This window comes from Artemia franciscana, chromosome 11 (assembly GCF_032884065.1).
Source record: "Artemia franciscana chromosome 11, ASM3288406v1, whole genome shotgun sequence".
NCBI classification, from domain to species: domain Eukaryota; kingdom Metazoa; phylum Arthropoda; class Branchiopoda; order Anostraca; family Artemiidae; genus Artemia; species Artemia franciscana.
Window position 1 is genome coordinate 18,632,962 of NC_088873.1, and position 15,253 is coordinate 18,648,214.

At 33.8% G+C, this 15,253-nt stretch overlaps 1 protein-coding gene across 1 annotated transcript in view; it reads left to right on the forward strand.

Moving 5' to 3' along the window:
* LOC136032917 (coiled-coil and C2 domain-containing protein 1-like) overlaps positions 1 to 15,253 on the forward strand; it is a 61,044-nt gene that overhangs the window by 10,681 nt on the left and 35,110 nt on the right. Inside the window, exons 2-3 of the mRNA XM_065713379.1 lie at positions 3,832 to 3,961; positions 13,560 to 13,669. Coding sequence (XP_065569451.1) covers positions 3,832 to 3,961; positions 13,560 to 13,669 — 240 coding nt within the window. The remainder of the gene's footprint in view (positions 1 to 3,831; positions 3,962 to 13,559; positions 13,670 to 15,253) is intronic.

The window sequence follows — 15,253 nt, forward strand, 5'->3', positions numbered from 1 at the left end:
CATCCTCAACTTCATTCGCTGACCCTGAAATAGAGACAAATATAGACGATGATAATGAAAAAGCTGAACATTTTAATAAACTTTTCTCATCTGTTTTTACACGACCTCACATTGAAACTCCTATTGATCCTAATTTTTCTACCAATTTCACAATAGATCTTGATGATTCTGACTTTGATGATCAACAAGTTTTTGAGGTCTTGAAGCATCTTGACACAAATAAATCGCCAGATGAATTTCCAAACGAGATCCCCAGCGAGTGAAGTTGAATTTAAAAAAGAGGGAATAGTTGTGGGAAAAGTCAAAGTCATGGCCAATTGTAGAAAAAAGCCAAGACAGATTGTTGAATTAAGTGGGCAGCCCAGTCAAGGGTTAATTTTATCCCTTTGATTGCCGTTGTTACTGTCTGCCATTTATGCTACACCTTTCCGTGCATGTGTGTCCCTTCACAAATGCCAAACTAGAGTCGTACCTGTTGGAGGTTCTTGCTGGGGATTCATGAATTTTCAAACTATATGATTCGAGAGCTTGCAACAGTACTCACTAAACCACTGACATATCTGTATAATCTGTGTCTGGCGTCTGGTACTTGCCCTATGGCATGGAAAAAAGCAATAATTAAACCCCTGTATAAAAGTGGCACAAAAACACAATTTAAAAACTATAGACCAATATCAAACACTTCAGTTTTTTCCAGAGTTATGGAAAAGCTAATTGTCAAGAGAATACAGAATTATTTCGATTCAAATTTTCTTTGGCATCCATCTCAACACGGTTTCCGTAAAAAACGTTCATGTAATACACAGCTTTTGGAAGTAATTACTGACTTCCATAGGATGGCAGATGAAGGTCTCAGGTTTGATTGCATTTATATAGATTTTTCTAAGGCGTTTGATAAAATTTCCATTCCGCTTTTACTTCAAAAGTGTGAGGTATATCACCTTAGTGCCAGAACGTCGAATTGGATTGGTGATTATCTAACAGGCAGGACGCAGAAAGTGATTGTAGGTGATGCTTTGTCCTCTTCTGAGATAGTTTTAAGTGGCGTTCCACAAGGTAGTTGCCTTGGTCCAGTACTTTTCTGCCTTTTCATCAATGACTTGCCTCTTGTTGTCCACCATTCCACAATTAAAATGTTCGCAGATAATGTAAAGCTCTACCGCTCCTTGACAAATTCAGATGAAGCTTCGTTGCTTCAAAAAGACTTGGATGCAGTGCACAATTGGTGTAATGCTAACTCCATGTTTGTCAACGAAAATAAGTGTAGGGTCTTCCATTACTTCGGCAAAGTAGAACAAAGTTACCATCATACCCATCAAATCATACCATCTTGCTGGACATTCAATCTTACCTGTTGAAAGTGTCCGTAACCTTGGTGTTCATTTTGATTCTAGTCTTAGGTTTGACCGGCATGTCTCTGAAGTAACTCGTAAGGCAAACTATCAGCTATTATGTCTTAGACGGAATTTCCGTAAGTTTAATCTCTGTTCATTCACTGTCATTTATAAATCAACAGTTTGACCTATACTCGAATACAATTCGTCAGTATGGTATCTATTGAATAAAAAAGACAGAGCAAGGGTTGAAAAAATACAGCAAAGAGCAACTAAGCTTGTACCTTATTTGAAACATTTGCCGTATGAAAATAGACTGCACAGGCTAGGATTGCCAAGTCTTCAATTCCGAAGGGATAGGGCAGACATTATTAACACATTCTGTATAATCAAAGGCATTGATAATATAAGTACATCACAGCTCTTCACATTTAATGACACTAACAGGACCCGTTATCACCCACATAAATTGTACCCCTTACTTTCAAGAAGGAAAATAGGCCAACATTCATTTTACAGTAGGGTGTGGAAGCCATGGAATGACCTTCCACCTAAATCATTTCTAACAGATGACATAAACAGATTCAAAACAAAACTAGCAGAAACAAATTTTCAGAGTAAATCATTTTTAAATAATTTATAGTATTATTTGTCAATGTTTGTTGTAGTCGTTATTTTCATTGATTTGTATGTGTGTATTATGATGTCAGTATTGTCATAACTTCTATTTATTATGTTTATTGCGACAAGCTTGAAAGCTTACCGTATTTGGTATTAATAAATATTTATACAGGGTTCAAATTTATGCAGCCACATGGATTTGTTATTGTTTATTGAATGATTCTTGATTTTGTCATTTGTTGATTCAATTTACAGGTACACAGGTTAAAACAAGGAGAACACATAGAAAATACATAAAATGGACTACATGTTTGCACATTAGGGTTAATAGTAAAGTATAACTGAAGCACCTTAAAAATGGGTTAACTACAATTTTTCTGTATATTGTGAAGTAAAGATTGACTATTGTTGAGCTTGGTCATGTCTTTTGGGTACCTGATGGTAAATGCCCTTTAATTATCTCAAGTGTCTGATTGACCTTGCAGCACCTGCTTGCACACATAGATGAAAATGCAGTTCATTGTCAATCAGTATACCAAGGTCTCTCTGTCTGCATGGCTTCTGGAAATGTGTTTGCAGTATTCACCACTACACTATAGGCTACTGGGTGCATGTGTTTTTCTTCCCAAGATAGGTGGTCTTACATTTTCGTACATTGGATTCCAACTACCAAGTGTTAGTCCAGTATGTAAATGCATTGAGGTTTTGTTACATTGACTGAATATCCTCTACTGTGTCTGCTTGAACAGTAAGTTTTGAGTCATAGAGACTTTTTTTGTTATCTAGAATTCCATACACATCATTTATGCATATATTAGATAGGATAGGCTTCAATAACTTACCTTGAGGCACTCCACTTCTGAGTTCAGCCATACCAGAGAAGAATGCCTTTTCTTCCTCACCAAATATCCTAACCATCTGCTATGCTCTGTTAGAAACTACATCACCCACCCAACTATGTTCTCATTTACTCCAATAGCTTGAAGCTTGATTTGGAGTCCTTATGACAAACTGTGTCAAAAGCCATGTCCAGTAGCAAGCAATTCATTGGAAACCCCTAGTCTAGAAGGTTGGTAGTATATTCATATGGGTCAACTGGGCTCATTTCAACCAACCATACAGTTATAGAGTCATATTGACACAACGAAAATTTTTCATTAGTTGTCAGGTGTTTCAGGATTGCTGTGCCAATGGCCCCTTCTAGTAGCCTTTTAACTACAGAAGAAATGCTGATTGGCCAGTAATTCCCTATCAACACTCTTGTGTATACTATATGCCAATCCTGGGGGATGCTCTTTCCATCTACAGATTAATGAAAGAGATGAGCAAGTGGGTTTTGGCAGTTCAGCAGCAATTTTTCAAGAAGCCTTGGGTGTAAATTATCAAGTCCCTCCAACTAATATGTGTAAGAAAAGAATAATATCCACATTTTCCAAACGCCTGCATCATTTTTCTTTTCTAAGCAGTGAAAAAAAAGTAATCCCCTGTGGCATACAGGGAAAACTGAATTTTTCCCTGTATACCACTTATAGTATTACAAAGCCAAACTATAGCTTGCTGACTAGAATCTCAGCTGCTTAGTTTCTGTTTCTCAAGCATAAGCATAATCATCTTAGGCCCATGTTCTTAGTTTAGGCAGCATTCCTCTCTTTCTCTCTATCTCCATGTTTAGTTTGCTATATTCTATATCTTCCTAGTCTTTATGAAAACAAAATTTAAAATAGGGCTCTCTCCCTTTTTCATTATTTTTCTGTATGTTTTCTAACTGCTCAATCTATGCCCTATTCCAGGCCATGACTCTAATAAATCTGGCTGTATAGTTTTTAGTTTGGATTGCTTGAACATATTGTACTAGTAGATTTCTCTTTTCTTTCAGCTTGGTATATTTGGTATGAATTTTGATCCAGGCTCTGCCAGTCAAGATGGAAGTGATGATGAATCCTTAGAAGCAGAATTAAGTGCCCTTGCAGGTGGTACCAAGCCAAAAGCAAGGCCTAGGAATGTTGGTAATGTGTTTATCTTCTAATTTTTTTTTCTATTAAATTTTTTATTTCAAAGCATTGTTATTTTTGTTCAATGCAGTTTCAACATAGTAGACACACATAGGGATAAAATACTATTAGCACCACAGACATTATAGCATCTAACAACTTTATTAAATAAATAGGTAGTTTCAAAGCAAATTGTATAGTTGATCTGTAATTTTATACAATCAACACTGGAATTCCTCTATACATTAATTGTAACTAATTACCATATTGCTTTGCTTTTAAAATTCCTACTAAATTATATCTAGTCTGCATGAAGCAGGGTTAGGTATAGCTTGGGAAAATCTTGGCAACTCAGGTGGGCTATTTATTTAAAACAGATATCCCTCCTTGACATATAATCCTGCTGCTAGCTTGTGTGTCGCTTAGACTGCTTACACATGTTTCATTGGGGGAGGGATCACCCTTGGGTCTGGTAACTTTCCTGCAATTTTAGGGTTTTTACTATTTGATTCAATAATTCACATGCATATCCTCATTGAACTGTGTAAGCATGAGGTCAGTACTTGTATTGTTTGTACTTTATATGAGATGTGTACACATTTAACTGTCATAGTTTTTCTGCCAGATGGAATGATTAAAGAGGAATCATACCTGTTTGCTGTGGAGTAAGGCAAGGTGCCCTTGTATCTCCAATCATATTTAATAACTGTAGGGTCATTCCATGTCAAATCACCCAGTAAATAATTAATTTGAAACCCACCTCTTTAGATTTTGATGAAACTTGGCACAATTATTGCATTTGCTATCCTATTGATAAATACCAAATTTTATTTCTCTATCTCTTATAGTTTTTTTTTCTACAAATTCTTTAATTTTCTTAATTTAACGTGATTTTAGGCCTTGGATTTTGCATCTTGCAATGTATCTTGTAGGTTAAAAAATTAATATCTTGAAAACTATTTGAGATATCACCATTAAACTTTGCATAATATTTAATTAATATATTTAAAATAAAGAAAAAATACATTCACTAACCTATCTCAACTCCAAAAAATAATAAAAATATTATAATCAGAATTTTTTTTTTAATTTGTAAACCATTGTTGGGATTTACTAAAATTGCAATACCTCAGGTCTCAGACCTGGTAGAGTGTTCATATTTTTTTCTTAAATACTCCTAGATACATAGGCTAACAGATAAACAAAAAAGATGTAACAAAAAAACAGATAAACAAAAAAGATGTCTAAAACTTTCAAAAAACTGAAAGAAGATCCGCCTTTGAATACAGCAATTGTAGTAATGGATTTCATTGAAAATTATTCTTACACCAGTCAAAATGAAATTCAAAGTTATCACTGGAACAGAGGTGGATACAAAATTCATCCAGTTGGACTCTACTTGAAAAAGGATGATAAAGTTTTAATTTCCAACCATTGTTTCATAAGTGATGATTTACAACATGACATTTGTTTTGTGAATTATGTACAAAAGGAAATTTCGAAATGGCTGAAAGAAAATCATCCCAAAATAAACCAAGTTCATTATATCACTGACGGCTGTGCTGGTCAATACAAAAATAGAAATAGTTTCAAAAACGTAACAAACCATCATGATCAACTCCAAAGGTAATTGGTCCCTTTTTCGTGAGATATTAAAGGAAGTAGATTTTTCCTTTGTTTCTCCTAATTATGATATTAATGCCATTGAGTCTAATTTGAGATCAATCCTGCTGGAGTCAGCTAAATTGGCAATTCCAATGACTAGGGTACGTTTTTACAATGGCTCCAAAAGACCCAAGAATTGGTGGAATGATGAGTGTAGGGTTGCAGTTCTGGCAAAAAGAAAGGCTCGTAAAATGTTTCAAAAGCACCCATCTCAGTCAACAGCAATCTTTTATAAGCAGTCATGTGCTAAGGTGAAACTAATTTGTAGGAGAGCTAAACAGAGTACATGGCTGAATTTCAGCTCAAGTATCAGTTTTAGAACCCCAATTTCAAAGGTCTATAATTTCATTAGCCAACTAAATAGTGGAAAGCAGCCTAATGATGACCGTAGATATGATATCATTCAGGATGGATATCCAATTGTATCAGATAAAAAGAAGGCAGATCTGTTTACCAATGTTTTTAAAAACGATTGCTCAGATTTTCATCCCAGCCGACCTCCTTTTTGTAATCTCCCTCTTACCTGTTCTTATAAGGGTACCCTGATGAAACCTTTTTCCCAAGATGAATTTTGTGTAGCACTTAATTCTCTTAACATCAAGTCTTCCCCAGGTTATGACGGTATTTATATGAAGTGGATTCTTGAGTCCCCAAAGGTGTTTCATACAGCCCTCTTAAGTCTTTATAATCTTATTTGGTCAAGTCAAAAGTTCCCAGATGCCTGGAAGATTGCTCAGGTATTCCCAGCTTTAAAACCTTCTTATTCATCTAATGATCTCAAGTCTTACCGTCCTATATCAGTATTACCTTCCTTTAGTAAAGTTCTGGAAAGGCTTGTCTTATCAAGAATTGAGTGGTTTTCTGAAGTCAACAATCTCTTTCCTAGTGAACAAACAGGTTTCAGAAAAGGACATAGCTCTTTAGATAACATTACCCGGCTAGAAATTGATGTTTGTAATTCCCTAAAAAAAAGACATGTCACAATGGCTGTTCTGTTTGACTGGTCGAATGCCTATGGAAACGTAGTCCACAATAAATTATTGGAAATCCTAATAAATCTTGACTTCCCGTATCCTTTTATAAGTTTTATAAAGTCTTTTCTAACTGATAGATATTTTTACGTTCAAGTAAATCAGTCTAGAAGTGAGCAATGCCCCATTACGAGAGGACTTCCTCAAGGTGCAATATTGAGTCCCCTTCTATTCAACTTGTATGTTTCTGAATTTCAAGTATCTCATGCATCATTTGGCCTTTATGCAGATGATTTGATCATTTGGAAGTCAGGAAGGGATATTAGCCTTCTTCAAAGCCTTATTCAACATGATATAAGTCTAGTCCAGAGATTCTCTTTAGCATTTGGCTTCCCAATATCAATCAGTAAAACTAAAGCCATTATATTTACTAATGGTACTCTAGATCCTCCTAATCCTCTGACAATTTTCTCAAGGGAGATCCCATATTGCAATTCAGTGAAGTTACTTGGTTTATTAATGGATTCTAAAATGCAGTGGCATGAACATATTAATTCTTTGAAATCTCTGATTATTCAGAGACTTTGTATTCTAAAAAGACTTGCTGGAAGTAAGTGGGGATGTCACCCAAAGATTATTTTGGATTTTTACAAATTATATATTCGTTCAAATATAGAATATGGGATTCAAATATTTTCAGCTCGTCCCCCATCCTCATTCAAAATCCTTGAATCTTTACAAAATTCTGTTATTCGAATAGCTTTGGGTGTGCATAAGCATACTCCTCTGTCAAAGTTAAGAACACTGTCAGGATTGGTGTCCCTAAGTGAAAGAGCATCTAGTCTAAGGATAAAGTATTTCTCGCAAATCCAGGCTTATGGAGCCAAGCATGCTGTATATGCACATACCTTTGCTGAGAAGTCAGCCTGTCCCAATGCCCATTCATCATGGAATCAGTTTCAACTGGAGGTCCCAAACTGGAATCAACATTCGCTTCATGCATATCCCTTTACTGAGTCCCCCCCCATGGGAAATGAGTCCTCCAAGCTGTCAAGTAGAACTTATCTATATTAGTAAAGATTTGATTCCTAATTATGAGATCCAGACTATTTTGGCTGAACACATCTCAAAGGCTTACCCCAACTATAGAAAAATATATACTGATGGATCCGTCCAGAGGGAAAGAGCTGGAGCAGGAGCATGTATCCCATCCCTGAATTTGAATATTTATTCTCCTCTCCCATTGGGATCTTCTATCCTGTCTGCTGAATTATGTGCCATCCGCCTGGCCTTGGATGCTCTTATAAATTATAACATTGAATCTGAAAATATACTCTGTCTCTCTGACTCTAAATCAGCATTACTACTGATCCAAAATATTAATAGAATTGCTAATGACAAAGATTTATATAATATTAGAAGACAGCTTCTTAATCTTAAGATCAAGGAAAATGAAGTTTATTTTCAACATGTTCCTAGTCATAAAGGTATAAAATATAATGATATGGCTGATTCTCTAGCAGCAAAGGCTTCCATGTTATCTCCTAGTCCTTCCTCTGACCTCAATTCACGAGATATTATCAGGCAAAGATCCAAAGTTAATCACATTACATTAATGTTATCTCCATTTCATACAAGATTAAATACAGTGCTATATTACCGACTGAAATCAGGTGCCCTACTTCTAAATAGCTTGTTATTTAATTGGAAGCTACATCATTCCCCTTTATGCCGAATCTGCTTTTCAACAGAGGAAACAATCCAGCATATTTTATTTGATTGCCAGGCTCAGAGTGAGGAGACTGTTGCTCTTAAGCGTTTCTGCTCCTTGGCTAAGATTCCAAATACTTATACAGCTATCCTGGATTCTAACCTGCCATGGGAAATTGATCGTAAGATATTTAAGGCAGCAATTGATACCTTAAAGAAGAGAAATATTGTTTAATAAGGATTAAAGCTTGAAGAAGTCAATTTTTAATGGGACGCGATTTATCCATAGTTTTTGATTGTGCAGAAGAGAGCGGGAATGAGTAGGAAGAGCCGTATTGGTACCGGCCGGCCTAGTGCCTTAAACTGCTGGGGACAGGTAGCTCAGGTACTCGCACTTCCCACAATCAATAACAGTGCATTATTGTTCATAATCGTATATATCCATTGTTCGCAGACTGGAGCAGAATAGCGCTTCCAGTAGCTAGTTTTTCTGAAGAAGAAGTCAAAGAGGTGAAAGGACTTGTTGTTAGTCCATATACCTCCCTACAATTTTTGGAACTGGAACTGGAAGACTTTGGAAGGAAAGCCGAACATTCATTCTTTGCAACAAGCCACGGGAAATCAATATGTGATGGCTTGGAAGGAACTGTAAAGAGAATTTTGAGGAAAGCCAGCCTTCAACTTTCAGATGAAAATCAAATCAAGACAGCAACTGCAGTTTATGACTTCTGTAAAGTCAACATTGAAAAAATAAACTTTCACTTTATTCACAAAAAAATGCCAAAGCTTTCAGATTGGAGTTAGCGTCACGATTTTTAACCACCAAGACTATTCCCAGTACTAGAAGTTTCCATTATTTCAAACCATTAAATACAAATGAATTTGAAATAAGGAGGACTACTGATAGTCCTAATCCTACTCTAATGTTTTCTTTTGATTCTGCTATGGATTGGGTCTGCATTCAACCATCTTTAAACGATTATGTGGCTGCAAACTACAATGGAAAGTGGTACTTTGGACTCGTTAAAACTGGGTTTCATGAAGAAGAAGATGTTGAAATTCTTTTTCTTCGCCCTCCAGGACCTGCTGCCAGCTTTTACTGGCCTCAAAGAGGAGACTTGTGCATAATACCTTTGGAGCACATTATCAGTACAGTTGATGCACCACAATCAAGTAGCACTGGCAGATTGTACTACTTCAAAAAGGAGTGTATCAGAAAAACAGAAGAGTGCTGGATGAAGTGGAAGCAGAACTAATAATTGCTGTAAAAGATATTGATTCATAGACTTCAGTTTTTATTTTATTTCACATTTATTAAATGTAAGTAAACTTCAAATTTATAATTCCTTAATAATATTCCACTTTTTGGAATATTAACTAAACATGTGAAAAAGCCATATATCTATTTTGTGTATCTGTTAGCCTAGGTATCTAGGAGTATGTAAAAAAAAATATGAACACTCTACCAGTTCTGAGACCTGAGATATTGCAATTTTAGTAAATTATGACAACGGTTTAAAAATAGAAACAATTCTGATTATAATATTTTTATTATTTTTTGGAGTTGAGATAGCTTAGTGAATGTATTTTTATTTATTTTAAATATATTAATTAAATATTATGCAAAGTTTCATAGTGATATCTCAAATAGTTTTCAAGATATTAATTTTTTAAGCTACAAGTTACATTGCAAGACACGAAAACCGAGGCTTAAAATCACGTTAAATTAAGAAAATTAAAAAATTTGTAGAAAAAAAAATTAATTAGATAGAGAAATAAAGTTTGGTATTTATCAATAGGATAGCAAATGCAACAATTGTGCCAAGTTTCATCAAGATCTAAAGAGGTGGGTTACATGACCTGGTTGACTTGACATGGAATGACCCTGTATTCTTCATTCACAATCTCAAGTGGTTTCCTCTTATATTTTAGAAGAGTTAGATGTATCGCTCATGCTTATGCAGATGATTGTCTTCAACCCCCAGCCAAACAGTACTGGCGTTTGAGAAAAAATTTTCCATTCTGAGTCACGAATATTCAAAGATAAATCCTAAGTTTAATGCTGAAAAGTCAGAAGTGGTTCTATTCAACTGGGGCCCAGGTCCCAAAGGATATAAAGTTGATCTTAATGAGTATTGGTTGCTCCTAAACTGGAAATTAAATATCTTGGTCTCCCAATTGATGACTCTCTAAAAGCAGTTAGAAAGCTCCTCATGTGTTATTTCCAGTGCTGGATGTCTAGTGCCTACAGTAGCATAGTATCTAATAAACTTCCTTTTTAATTACTGGCTGCAAGTTAAATTGCATAACTCTTATGTGCTTCCAAATTCTTAGTACCTTGCACCTTTTTGGCATATATTTTCTGCAATGGAACTAAAGCAACTCCAGCAAATTTATTACTGGTTTGCTAAATATCTCTTTCTGCCTCCCCCCCTTTTCGGCAAGTAATTCTTGGGTCATTAAAATATATGGTATTATAGACCCTAATGCTGCCATCAGCAGATGCATTACAGCTTACAATAATGGAATCAATGGACACTCATGGTGTCCCCTTTTAAAACAGTAAATCTATCATGCCTCTTTGTTGTCGTTTTTCGTTTTATTTTTGTTATTATTGTGCTTCTTATGTATACTGTGTAATTATTTGGTTAATTATTGTATTTGTGTGCTCATCTTATGAGTTTTAATTCTGGTTTATTTGTCATTTTCTGTCTTTCACTTTTTGTCTTCTCTTATGCTCTGTTATTGTTCATTTTTTGTTCACTTCCGTATCCCCCCCTTCACTTTGTCCTTGAAATAGATTCCAGCGTATGTGCTAGACTACTAGGTATGTATTATTTGTTTGTAAGCTAGCTCAGATAAACTGATTCATGATATTGTCCTATATTTGTATGACTATGTATAAGTAGTGCTTTACTGAACACCTAAAAAAAATATAAGATTACTGTATAGTAGAAATATAAAGTATCTTATGATATTTCTCACTGTAGAAAGATGGAGCCTTTTAGGATGTTTTAAACTAGTTGATTTGACCAACCTCTGTAATATTATTTCAATCCAATAAAGGGGTCTCTTTACAGTTTTAAAATGCACATTTCATGATTATCTTGTTGTCCAATCTGAAGCGAAGATGCTAGGGTAATGCTTTGATTATGCAGAAATAACTGTGTTACTGTATATAATGGTTTATTGGTTAGAGAATTTGAATAGTAAATATGCATTCCCACAGCTTAAAATTTAAATTATTTGCTGTTGGTAACACTGCTGGAAAGACCTGTGAATTGTATTTGTATCTGTCATTTTTATATGCTGCTCAATCAATTTTTGGCGACTAAAATAATATTTCTTATATTGCTTCAGCATTTGAGAAAATTTGATCTGTGCACTAAAAGTTGCCATTATTATGGCTAGTGAACAACTATTGAGAGCCTGTTAAATTAGTATTTTATTTTCTGTATGCCAGTTCAGGACTATACTGTTCCTAAAAAAAAATCCTGTTGTTGCTTTTTGTATCGAGTTTTATGCTTTCAGCAAAGCACCAATTTTGCATAACTCTACAAATGCAGGATAACATAATGGGTCATTTTATCTGAGCTAGTTTTATAGATATGTGTTGCAAACACTGAGAAGCAATAATGTTATGTTGTTTTGTTCCAATTTTTCTCTTCACTTCCACCAGAGAAAAATTGTTTGTTTATGCTGTTAATTTTTGCTCCTTTTTTTAAGTAAACCTGACAAAAAGCTCTTTCTATAATTTGGACAATGTTACACAGAGAAATCAATGCAGCTTTTTGTTAAATGGAGCAATAAACATAAGTTTTACTTCTAACCATGTTCAAATTTTTCAAGGAATATATGCTAGTTGGCCATTATAGATAAGATTTCTGTAGGCATAAAATGCAAGTATCCCAGGGGGTCAGCTGCACGTTATTACAAGAATCTTTCTGAGAAGTAGTAAAACAAAAAAATAACAGTAATCTACTTCGATCGCTTGGATATGAAGAAGGATATATTTCCCCCTTTTTTCATTATATACTTAACTGAATTAATCTGTAGTTATTAGTTACAAATGTAACTGTTGCATAAAATTATTCCATTCTCCAGTATCTAAACTAAACCTCAAGTTAGAGGCCTTTAATGATAGCAACTACAAAGGTGTGGTTTCTAGTCTACTTTATTTAAGAAGTAGCACCTCCCTGTGTCACTATCTGCTGATTTCCAAGAAATATGTGAATTTTTTTTTTTAGGTTTTCTATAATCCCTTATTTGCCAGTCTACAATCATCTATCTCATAATTTTTAGTCATCTGCAATTTTACCCTGTTTGCATGAATTTTTTTTCATCAGAAAATGAAATTTTGTTATGCCTTGGTCTCTTTTGCAACTTCAGAACAAATGCTAAAACGTCTTATTTTCATTCAAGTGAGTCTTAATGTTATTGTCTACTACTTCTGGCTATATTCAATCTCCACAGGAAAAAATAAAGGAGACACAACAATCCTGCTATCCAGACTGGACTATAATTTCCTTTGGTTTTCAAGATGGGTTGCATTTATTTTTATTTATTTATTTTTTATGTGTAGTTCATATATATTCCTATTTGTTTTCTTAATCCCCATCTGTTTATATCCCTTTGATCTGTTTATTACACAATATGACAATGGCACCCAATATGGCAAAAGGGCATACTAGTTGTATTAGTGTACATTTTTAACTTGTTAGGTTCTATATACTAGCCTGGCTGAATCATTTTACTATCCATCAGGGGCATCATTTCACAAAAATATAATCGGATGGGGGATGTATTTTTTTCAAAATGTAGGGGATGGAGCATTTTTTTTTTGTTTTCGATTTTTTAAATGAAAAATACCAAAAAGAGGTATTTTTCAGCAAAAACATAAAAAAAGAAATTTTCTAGAATCTAGAGGGAGGGGAGTAAAAAATCTTGGAACACCTGTGTAAAACACCCATTGATGCTAGATCAAATCCGTTACTTGAGTTAGTAATGGTGTCCAATTGGTACCACAGCTAAGGCTCTATTTTGAATCTTTTGGGTTGGTGCAAATAGGGTTTGGTGGAAAGCAGATGCCATCAGTGAGGCATGTACCAACAGCCCCAATAATAGCCAAAAACATTTAGCGTTTTCCTATGAAAAACTTTGCAATATGGTGGTGGGTAGCCAGTGAAGAGGTAGCATGGCAGTAACAAGAAACACAACTTTAGCATATCAACAACAAATATTAGTAAGTTGATTTGTTGTTTTTGTAGGAAAGAAAGCACTACCTGTTGACCCGAATGAGTTGGACAGAATGGTATCTGAAAGTATGAAAGATGTAGAGCACGAATCAGACATTGACGAGGATGATCCGGAATTAGAGGTAATCTGGAATAATTTAGATATTTTTTTGGAATACGTTCCTTAAGAAAACTAGATACAGTCAAGAGTTTGGTAGTCGCGAGTTGCTGAAATTTAGTAACATAATAAAATTATCAAGAGTTCACCAAAAGAGCCATTTCTGTTCTAAAGATGTGCTGCTAAATATAATGAAAAAATATAAAGAAATAATTGAATTTGTCAGTTGGTAAAACCATACAAAAAAAAACCTATGGACAAATAGAAAATTAACTTACGTTGTTTGATTCCAAACGAACATATAAAATAGATATTTCTTGTTCATTCAATTTCTTATTTCTAGAGATGATTTTAAATACGTGAGTGAGTATATATAGATAAAATAAATTGAATCTAAAATTATTGAATTTGTTAGTGGGTGAAACCATGCAAAAAAAAAAATCTATGGACAAATATAAAATTACATTACGTTGTTTGGTTCAAAACGAACATAGAAAATAGATATTTCTTGATTATTCAATTTCTTATTTCTAGAGATGATTTTAATTACATCAGGGAGTATATTTAGATAAAATAAGTTGAATCAATCGAATCTAAAATTATCGAACTCTTCAGTGGGTAAAATCATACAAAAAAAAATCTATGGACAAATATAAAATTACATTACGTTGTTTGATTCCAAACGAACGTAAAAAATAGATATTTCTTGATTATTCAATTTCTTATTTCTAGAAATGGTTTTAAATACACCAGTGAGAATATTTAGATAAAATAAATCGAATCAATCAAATCTAAAACTATCGAATTTGTCAGTGGTTAAAACCATAGAAAAAAAAATCTATGGACATATTTAAAAATACATTACATTGTTTGATTCCAAACAAAGATAGAAAACAGATATTTCTTGATTGTTCAATTTCTTATTTTTAGAAATAATTTAAAATACATCTGTGAGTATATTTAGATAAACTAAAAAATATTTTATTTAATTCACATGTGTTTGCTATCCCTTGCCTTGTTCTTCACGGCTCAAATGTAATTTGAAATTATTTTGTTATGTACAGGGTTATAGGCTACTCCTAAATAATACGAGATGAAGTCAAGAGTTTACTAGTTGTGGGTGCTAAATTAATTTATTAATATAAAGAAAAATAATCAGAAGTACAGTAAAAGAATCATTTCTATGGGTGTGATGCTAAACAGAATGCGTGAAAAATTGGAAGAATAGGTCAGTGAAAACATGCACTGAGACACAGCAGAAAAAACAAAGTAAAATCAAACAACTAAATACACCCATAAAGCAATGTATGTTTTTATTTAATAATTGCACAACTTAACAGATTAATATACTTTAATCTTCTAAAAAGTTTGTTTATTTCAAATGTTTTAAAACGTAAATTTGACAAAATCAATTTTTGTAATAAGGAGGTAAAATGTCTGAAAAGCATCAAATTTATTTTAATAAGAAAAAGCTTTTCCCTGGTGTTTTGCAAAAAAAAAGTAAATTGGCGATTTTTACCAATAATAGGTAGATAGGTCATTTACGCATTGTTACTAATTTCTTAGGAAATACAACCAAATGGAATATATGTTCATTATTATTTTTCAT